At 46.7% G+C, this 9889-nt stretch overlaps 1 protein-coding gene across 3 annotated transcripts in view; it reads right to left on the bottom strand.

The window, feature by feature from the left end:
- tyro3 (TYRO3 protein tyrosine kinase) overlaps positions 1-5887 on the bottom strand; it is a 33169-nt gene extending 27282 nt beyond the window's left edge. For all 3 annotated transcript variants that reach the window (XM_030082019.1, XM_030082017.1, XM_030082018.1), the window contains exons 1-2: positions 5538-5887; positions 3244-3427 (exon numbers count right to left, since the gene is read on the bottom strand). In XM_030082019.1, coding sequence (XP_029937879.1) covers positions 3244-3427; positions 5538-5601 — 248 coding nt within the window. In that variant the 5' untranslated portion in view covers positions 5602-5887. The remainder of the gene's footprint in view (positions 1-3243; positions 3428-5537) is intronic.
- Positions 5888-9889: the final 4002 nt, after the last annotated feature.

Below are 9889 nucleotides of genomic sequence, written 5' to 3'. Positions count from 1 at the left end.
GATGTGATGTGATCTGATGTGATGTGATCTGATGTGATCTGATGAACACACATCAGGTTTGCGTCTGAGTGACTCAAGGCAGAGAGACGAAAACACACCAACTTATTTCTGGAAATATTGATTTCCTCATCCTGCTCAGATGACTGGGTGTGTGTCCCACGTCTGAGATACAGGGAGCAGCGAGGAGAGGAGGAGGAGGAGGAGGAGGAGGAGGAAGAGGAGGAAGAAGAGGAGGAGGAGGAGGAGGAGGAGGAGCAGCATCTTCAAAGCAGCTCTGACCTGAGCCTGTATTTACGGTGCTGGACTTTCTATTTAACCATCAAACAGAAACACACACTCACACACACACACTGACACTGACCTGCTCAGACCTGCACAGACCTGATCAGACCGGTTCAAACCGGTTCAGACCGGCTGCTGAGCTCCACCAGAGCAAAACCCCAACGTCCCAATTTCAGTCCAACGCTGAAAAAATTCATAACCAACTCAAAATACAACCATCAAACACACACACACACACACGTGCACACACACACACACACACACACACACACACACACACACACACACACACACACACACACACTCACACACACACACACACACTCACACACACACACACACACACACGTGCAGCTCTCCACGCAAGAAAACGAGAGCTGTGATTGGTTGGGCTGTCTAGAGTGGCTCAACAGCGCCGTGTGTGGCCGTATGTGGTATTACAGCCCTGCAGGGGAAACGGCCTCTGCTGTTCAATAACAGCTGTGACTGAGTTTGATAAACACATGTCACACACACACACACACACACGCACACACACACACACACACACACACACACACACAGACCAGGTGACGCAGCAGGAACGTGACGGGACAGTTCCAGGTAAGACACCTGGAGGCAGGACCCAACACGCCTCCGAGCAGCTCAGGTGAGGCTCACCTGGCTGGAGCCGAGCCGAGCCAGGGTCAGGGTTAGGAGCAGTGGTGTAGTCTAGTTTATTCTAGTGGGTATGCGCGCACACACACACACACACACACACACACACTCCAGCTCCAGCTGTAGAGTCTGTAGTGGGTTCGGGTTCACAGACTGACTGAAACACTGAAATCCTGTCATTTGGTTTTACTTTCTTTTCAGTGTTTTTTCTCCGCTGACTCGCGTTGGACCGTTTGAGGTTGTTGGCTCGTGCCCCTCTGCCTCTGAGCCAGGGGAGTCGACCTGCTGCCATGGAGGCTGAGAGGCTGCAGGTTTTCATCCCAACCAAAACTCCACCAGGTGACTTCACTGACGAGCTCCTCCTCTCTGCGTAGAGGTGAGGGGATCACCTGGTGGAGTTTCAGCCTCTCGGCCTCCGTGGCACCAGTTTGACCCCCCTGCTCTAAGCCATACACTTTTTTCCCACCACACAACTTCACCGCTTCCTTAGTAGTTTACGTAGAGTTCACGTCACGCCTGATGGAAGCCCCTATGGTCAAAAAGGGCCGCTTCGTAAAACAGAGAAGGAGAAGTTATGAACAGGAAAGTGAACGTTATGTCAAAAAAAACATACTGATACGTTTCTCTGCGCATTTTTAAGTGCAGACGTGCAGCTTGTGAACAGGCAGGGCAGGCGACTGCTTGGGGCCCCGAGCCGACAGGGGGCCCCTGAGACTCGGGGCCCCTGAGACTCGGGGCCCGAGGCCTGTTTTCGCCGAAATGTCTCAAAAATGTATTAGCTGCAGTGACCCCCCCCCCCCCTTAAACAACAACGGGCGATTTGCAATGACAGCTCAAGGCAGAATCTGAACCGGGGCTGATGATGTGGATTATTTACAATGTAACAGTGAGTTATTTATTTTGTTTTTTTTATTATTCTTTACATTTTTTTCTATATACCTTGTTTATAGTGTTTATATTGCTTTTTGCTATTTATTATCTGTTTATACTGTTTATAATGTAAATTATGCTTCATATTTTGCTATCCACTTTGCTGCTGTAATGATTGAAATTTCCCCACCGTGGGACTAATAAAGGAATATCTTATCTTATCTTATCTTATAATTTCACATACTTTATATTTCCTAAGTGACAAGGTTTTTCATGTTATTGAATTCTAATATATTAGGTATGGTATGTGGACATTGGGAATAAAAAAAAAAAAAAAAAAAAAAAAAAGTATTGATTTCATACATTTTTCGTTGGTGTCACAGTAATTATAACATGATGGTGATGGACACTGGTCGGAAGGGCCCCCTGGGAATTTTTGCTTAGGGCCCCAACAGACTCAAGAATCGCCTCTGTTTAAGTGTTTATACGGAAATTCGGGACCTTTTCTAGTGGGTATGCGGCGTATACCTGCGTATCACATTTGTTTTACACGACTGGTGAGGAGCCTCTGTCAGAGCTCAGTCACAGGACACATCAGATGTTCACTCCCAAAACGAAGCAGAAGACCTGCTGCTGCTCAACAGGTTCCTCAGCTCTCTGGAGTCCCTCTGAGCGCCTCGGCAAAAACTAACTCCAGCACCCAGACTCCTCTCCAGCCAGCCCACAGGCAGAACACCCTTTCAAAATAAAACAACAGAGCTCAGAAACAGCAGGTCAGGTCCACACAGAGGCTGCAGGCCTTTCAAAGTAAGAGTCCCTCTGTGAATCTAACAGCTTTAAATCAGAGCTCCTCTCTCGGCTCCCTGCTTCCCCTTCACTTTCAAACGTCCCTCTCTCCGTTCTCTGGCCCCGCCCACACAGGAAACCACCAATCAGCACCAGCACGACCAGATAAGGACACGAGGTCCAGACTCGGTTTATGAGTTTGCTGTCTTAAAGCCGTCTGATTGGACGGTGGACTGAGCGGGAGGCGGGGCTTCTGTCCATCACTGAGCTCCGTGTGTGTGTGTGTGTGTGTGTGTGTGTGTGTGTGTGTGTGAACGCCTTCCACACGCCGCCTCATCCAACCGTCTGACACCTGAGCAAACTCTCCCTCAGGAACACACAAAAAAAGAGAACGAGCAGCTCAGCAAGACGGGAGCCGAACACGTGAGAAAGTCAGAAAATCAGAAAATCAGAAAATAAGAAAATAAGCAGGAAACTGAAAGAAGAGAGAGGAGACGCCGCAGGAAGACACGTCTCTGCACTTTGTCCCGTGTGTTTTTAGAAGAAATCCAAAGATTCTCCTTCTGACACGTTTCCAAATCACCCAGACTGTGTGTGTGTGTGTGTGTGTGTGTGTGTGTGTGTGTGTGTGTGTGTGTGTGTGTGTACCTGTGGTAGGTCTCCCAGTGCTGCTCTCCCAGGCTGATGAACATCTGGTCGGTGCTGTAGAGCTTCTCTCCGTCTTTCCTCCAGACGATGTCGGGCTCGCCGACGCCCTGCACGGCGCAGCCCAGCCGCGCCTGGTTCCCCTGAGACACCGTCTGATTGGTCGGGTTCTTGGTGAACCACACACCTGCGGGGGGCGGAGCCAGCACACTTTAACAGTGACTTCAGGCCTGATACAGACACCAGCTACTGTGCTGGGAACCAAGGACACCGAGAAGCAACATTCATAAGCAACTTTAACATGTTATATATATATAGGCCTATATATATATATATATATATACATATATATATATATATATATATATATATATATATTGTATGTGGTCCCAGGTGCCACCACCTGATGGAGAAGCTCCCAAACTGAGGAGAGTCGAGCCGAGTAGGTGCTCGTGGAAAAGCACCAGAGGAGGAGGAGGAGGAGGCGCCATTTCCACATGAAATTGTGGAAAGTGTTGCTGGATCACAGCCACATGACATCATCATCATCATCATCATCATCATCAGCGTCATGCACCCCTCTGGCCCCGCCCCCAATCACAGGTGACATCACCAGCCATCAGCCATCAGTCATTGGCTGCTCGTTGTTTGGTTTGTTGCTGATGTCACTGATGACATCATCAGCACCGATGACACGCACTCAGCCCCCTGCAGTGGTGATGTCATCATGAGCCGCTGCACTCTGATGACCTCATCCACTCAGTCAGCCAACCAGGGATTTTTTTTCTCCCGTCTGCCTGGCGGTCTGCCCAGCGGAGCGACGTGATTGGATAAGCCCCTCATATCACCAGCCAATCAGAGGAGAGCTTCCAACACAGCTGAGAGACTGAAAAGACAGCCTGTCTTCTGCAGCTGCGTGTGTGTGTGTGTGTGTGTGTGTGTGTGTGTGTGTGTGTGTGTGGCTATTGACTGTTGGGTGCCACAGAAACACACACACACACACACACACACACACACACACACATCACACTGAGTGTGTTCTGGACTCTGGCGCAAACATGTTATGGTATAAAGTTCAGATTGCATGTTTTCACTTTCAGCACACACACACAGACCCACACACAGACCCACACACACACACACACACACACACACACACACACACACACACACACAGACCCACAGACCCACACACACACACACAGACCCACAGACCCACACACACACACACACACACACACACACACACCCACACACACACACAGTGAACTGACTGACACTGTGCTGTTAACAGTTTCATCATCAGCTGAATACGTTAATGCATTTTTTTTATTAATGTAATATTAGTAGTCCTGTTTGTGTTTATAATTTAATTAAAAAAAAAAAAAATCAGATTTTTTAACAAAGTCTTCAGAAACTCTTCAGGTGTTCCCTGTGCTGTCAGGCTGCTGTGACCTCTGACCTCTGACCTGGCAGTGTTAGGAGCTTCATTCGGCTCCTCTAAAATATATATTTTTTATCATTTCTAACACAGGCTCCATACAGCTGGTGCTCTGTGTTTCTGTGTGCGGTGGCTTCCTCCTGTGCAGTTTGACCGGTGTTGATATCAAACAGAGCGGAGCAGCGGAGGGAACACACCGTGAGGCTCACAAGGTCACATTCACACTCCCTCCAACCTGTTTCCACACCACCTCCGCACCAAACCCCATTCACATTTTTAGCACTTTTAGGTTTCCCTGCTGGTCAGTGACAGTTCACACCTGCTGGGGAAACATCTGCACACCTGTGGCTGACTGTGCGGAGCCGGAGGTCCGGTCGGCTCTGGTCCAGTCCTCCCAGCTGCTCTCTGCCTCTCACATTCTGGGGCAGGATCCCGCAGCCGGCGGGGGGGCAGAGGGCGCCCCCATGAAAACAAGTGGCACTTTTCTTGAATTGAAGCGCTGCCTGGGGTGTTGGCTGTGCGCCGAACGGCAGATAGACTGCTTCAGATTTATGTAATGTCCTCAGTAATTCTATCACGTTGTTTTTTTGGGTGGGAAAAGGCAAAGATTTAGCTGCCAGATATGTGAATGGAGTTTGGCACGGACCTCTCTCCATTCAGGGGGAGAGCGGCACATTCCCACACAGCCCAGCCGCTCCGCACTTGTTAGCGTTTCTGGATCCGGGACAAATCTGATCAATCTGGATCCAAATTAAGCGCAAACATCAGCTCACTCGGCCTAACTCTGATTATATGTTAGATTTGAGTTTTCCCGTGATTTTTCCCCGCGGATAAACAGGGACTGAGAGCCACCCACCGTCTCCACAGATCCCTCGGTGGCTCCGCGCCGCCAGCAGGAGGATCCACACCGCCAGCCTCATTTTGTCATTCTCTGCGGACGGAGCTCCGAGCTCACAGCCGGATCATCTGCACCGCGGGGCGCCCATCAGCCGCAGCGGAGACCGGGAGGGGGAGGGAGGGGGGGTCAGTTCATCCAAGAATAAAAAAAAAAAAATAATAGAAAAGTTGCAGTTTGACCTGAACAAATTCTGCAAAACAGCAGAAAAAACTCAGATCCTGATGCCGAGCCGCTGAGTTTCCTGCCGGGCAGCAGCAGAGAAGTTTGTCTCCAGTCCGCCGAGGCTTTTCTCCTCTGGGAGCGGAGACACGGCAAGCCGCACGCCGGAAGCACGAGCAGGCCGGAAGTACCGCTTCAAAAAAAAACAAAAAAACAACAACAACACAGCGACAATGCTCAGGATGCAGGGCTGCACTTTGGTACGGCGGCGACTCGGGGCCGTTTTAGGGGAAAATTACAGAGAAAAACTTGGAACTTGGAAAAACTGTTTTTCTGAGTTTTACTTCTTGTAAATATGAGACTTTATAATCTCACAATGTTGTAGTTTTTTTCCCTCATAGATTCACCACATTAATCTCAGAGAATATCTGAGTTTTTTTTCCTGTAAATTTACATCTTAAATCTCAGAGTTTTTTTTCCCTCAGTCGCCGTGACGTCACCCTGTTAAGAACAATAATGTGCACAGATGCAGTTTTATTTTGAAAAACGATTCCGGAAGTGTTTTTCGCAGTGTTTGTGGTTTGACTCCGGCGGGCTCGCGCTCTGAGGAATGTGGAGGAGGGCAAGAGCCACTGCGCATGAGCGCCGCCTGCCGGTGGCCCCCGGTGTCACACCTGAGATCAACTAAGAAAATAAAAGCCTCAGGTGAGTGACAGTTACAGCTGATATGATCATTAATTTTTTAAAGTAATATCTTTAGAGAACTGGCTGCTGACGTCAGTCCACACTGACTAATCATTAGAATTGTTATTTATGGATTATTTATGATTATTCTACCTCACTTCCTGTGATGCAGTTTCTTCATATATGAGGACATTTATTTAAATGTTATGTTTTGTTGAGTTTTTACGACACAAAACTTTTCTGATCTTTTTGACTCTGACACTGACAAAGACCTCATATTACAAAAAAACACTGAAACAAATACAAACTAAAGTAAAACTGAGCATTTTCAAAAAATAAATAAATAAATAAATAAATAAAAGCTAAACCAGCAAACCTTTAAGAACAAGTTCAGACTAAACTCAAACTGAAAAGAAAGAGTGAAAACAAAACAGCGACTGGTGAAGAGAGCTCTCTGGACTCACAGTTATAGTAGTAAGAGCAAAAAAGACAGGAAATGACAGGACAGACATAAAATACATAAAACATAAAATGAGTACATTTAACCAACTATAATTTGTAATGAATAAATGAATAAATATCGGAGAAAAGCGCTTAAAGTTTTTTTTTTTTAAACTCTTGTTCTTTTTTTTTTTTTTACCTCTCTTGGGTCAACCTAGGGGCCCGGGGCCTCATGGAGGTCCTGGTTGGACGATTTTAAAAACGTGTTTGTGGCAGATTTGGGAGAAAAGGCAGAGTTGTAGTTTAAAGCTGCTGTGAGCTCAGAGAGCAGCTCTGTGTCTCCCCCTGGTGGCCTGAACACGTCGACACAGCCAGAGGGCAGCCAGACCTGCTCCTCTGCTCCTCGTCTGCTGCTCCTCTGATGGAAGTTCATCTGAGAAGCTGCTGGAAACCTGGAGGAGGAAGTGGCTCCTCTCTAATTCACTGACAGGAAGTGACTCAGCTGCTCCCTCACTCTGAACCACAGGCTGCCTGACTCTTGTTCTTTTCTGGTTTTTGGAAAACAAAATGACACTGTAAGTCCAAATCTCTCACTGCTCTTTGTGTTCATGATGAAACTGTCTCTGTCAAATCAGTTTAACATGATACAACGTGAGATTCAAACATGCACGTTCAAACAATCAGTGCTACCGATTTTTGGCAGAAAACATTTAACCTGAGAATTAGCACAAAGATCAAAAAGAAGAAAACACGTAGAAGCTGTTTTTAAAGCACAACATTAAGTAAAATATGAACAAACAGTATCACAGAGCAGAACCCAGAGCATGTGTTACTGTGAACGCTGCAGGACGCACAGCTGAAGTCAAAAAAAAAAAAAAAAAAAAGCTTGAGCTCAAATCTGTTTATGTTTATTTGAAAAGACCATAATGCAATGTAAAAGTTTTTTTTAATGTAAAAGACATGACCAACAGTGGTAGTGATCAAACATGGGTCTGCAAGTGTGAATTAATAGTTGTTGTAGTTTATATTGTGGTGTGGGTGTCACAATGTCTAATTAAGTATTTTCTATGATGTTTTCTTATGCTGTGTTTTCTGTGATGTTTTTATGCTGTGTTTTTTTTCTGTCGTTGCTGTATTCTGTATTTATTTTTACTGTAAGGCGACCTTGAGTGCCATGAAAGGCACCATAACAAATAAAATGTATTATTATTATTATTATTATTATTATTATTATTATAAAATAATTAAAACAGTTAGAAATGACATACAACTCTGGCTGCAAACAGAGAGCTGAGTGGTTTCTCTCCGCTCGGTGGATCAGGAGTCCTGTCGTGCTTCCTGCTGCTCCCACCGGCACGTCGTCGCCTCACCAGGTTTCCCTGTTTGCTAAAACCTCTCCCACAAACTCCACACCTGTATAATTAATAGTCTTGTCCAACCAATTTTGTCCAATAAAACAAAAACTGTCTGAGATGCTGACAAAAAGCTCAGTCTAGAGAAGAAAGTCCTCAGATATTTTTATAAACACCACATGAAGACCTCAGTCCTTTCCTGCAGTTGCTCTGATGCAGGAGCTCTGGTGTCTATGGGCTGTAAATGAGTCTATACTGTACCTTGTTTCATTTTGTTATTCATGAAATTTCATTCCATGATTTTTTTTCATCCATCGCTACATTCAGCACAGCCTTCTGGTGCTCATGTTTTCTGTTGGTTACCTGTGAGTTCTCTGGTTCCTGATCAGGTGTTTGCAGTAACCTTGTATCGTGTGAAGGGGGAAGTGTGTGCTGGGGGCTCGAGCCTGAGGCCGGCTGTTTGTGCTGCAGCGTGTGGTCCGTCACCCAGTTCAGCTGGAACAAGCACATGTTGTCTGTGTTTTTAAGGATGTCATCATGAAATAGCCATCTGAATAAAGGCTTCTCAGCTTTTTATTTGGAGTGCTCTAGACATCTCCCATTTTCCTTTTTTTTTTAAACTACTAAGATGAGGGGTTGGGATTTCCTCCTGAATGATGGACGATCATCACGTGTCTCTGGTTTATTGTCCTGATACTGAACCTGATGAGGCTGAATCTTGTCGTGTTTCAGCTCCACCAGCAGCTCTGCAGCCTCACCGGCACGCTGGTGTTTTTCTGAGGCGCTGACTAAAACCCCTCCCAGAGTCACTGCAGCTGTAGGGTTTCCCTCCTGTGTGGTTAGGGTTCTCATGTGAGACCAAGCTGTGCTGCTGGTTTAAGTTTTTGCCACAAACAGAGCTGCTGAACGGCTTCCTCTGAAAGACAGACAGAGCAGCTGAAGGGGCCGGGTGCAGTAAGATATGGATGGCAGATTGGGGCGGAGCTCTGGGTGTCCTGGGCCTATGGGGCAGGAAGTTTGGCATGTGGATCATCAGCCTGTTTAAGTGCAGACCGTCCAGCTGCTCCCACTGGGCTGCTCCTCCTCTCCAGATCTGTTCATCATCCTCATGGACTGGATCTCAAGGCCCAGTCAGCAGGTGGAAGGTTCCACTTTGGTGACCACACGACTGCAGATGAGATGTTCTGCTGGCCGCTTTAAGCCATGACCTCCCAGCATGCACCGGGGCAGTTTGTGAATGAGGACGAGGATCGGCACCTCTGAGTCCGAGGCCGTGGTTCTCTGTCGGAAAAAGGTGGTTTGCCCTCTCCGAGCGGGGAGTGAGTTCCTGCTTCATGTGGAGGAGCTTCTCAGGCTTCTCAGCATCTCAGGCTCTGGTTCACAGTGAGGAGAGAGGGGGGGAGGAGCTCGACAGGCGGGGAGGAGGAGCTCGACAGGCGGGGAGGAGGAGGTTGAGGTTTTTTTTTTGTATTTGCATGTATAAATCTTATTTATTCATGGACTTATAAAATATAAGACTTTTACTACAGACTTTTAGCAGATGCCTGTGTTCTTCTCCGCTAAGTCACACGGTCAAACAAGCATTATTTCATAGCTTTGAATAAATTACACATCTTGCTAATGCAGTTTTTCAATATAAATAATATTTTGGAAATGAATCACTTGGTATCAAGT

Source organism: Myripristis murdjan, chromosome 22 (genome assembly GCF_902150065.1).
Source record: "Myripristis murdjan chromosome 22, fMyrMur1.1, whole genome shotgun sequence".
Taxonomy (NCBI): domain Eukaryota; kingdom Metazoa; phylum Chordata; class Actinopteri; order Holocentriformes; family Holocentridae; genus Myripristis; species Myripristis murdjan.
Note: the sequence above shows the minus strand (reverse complement) of the source record. Positions and strands in the feature narration are given on the sequence as shown.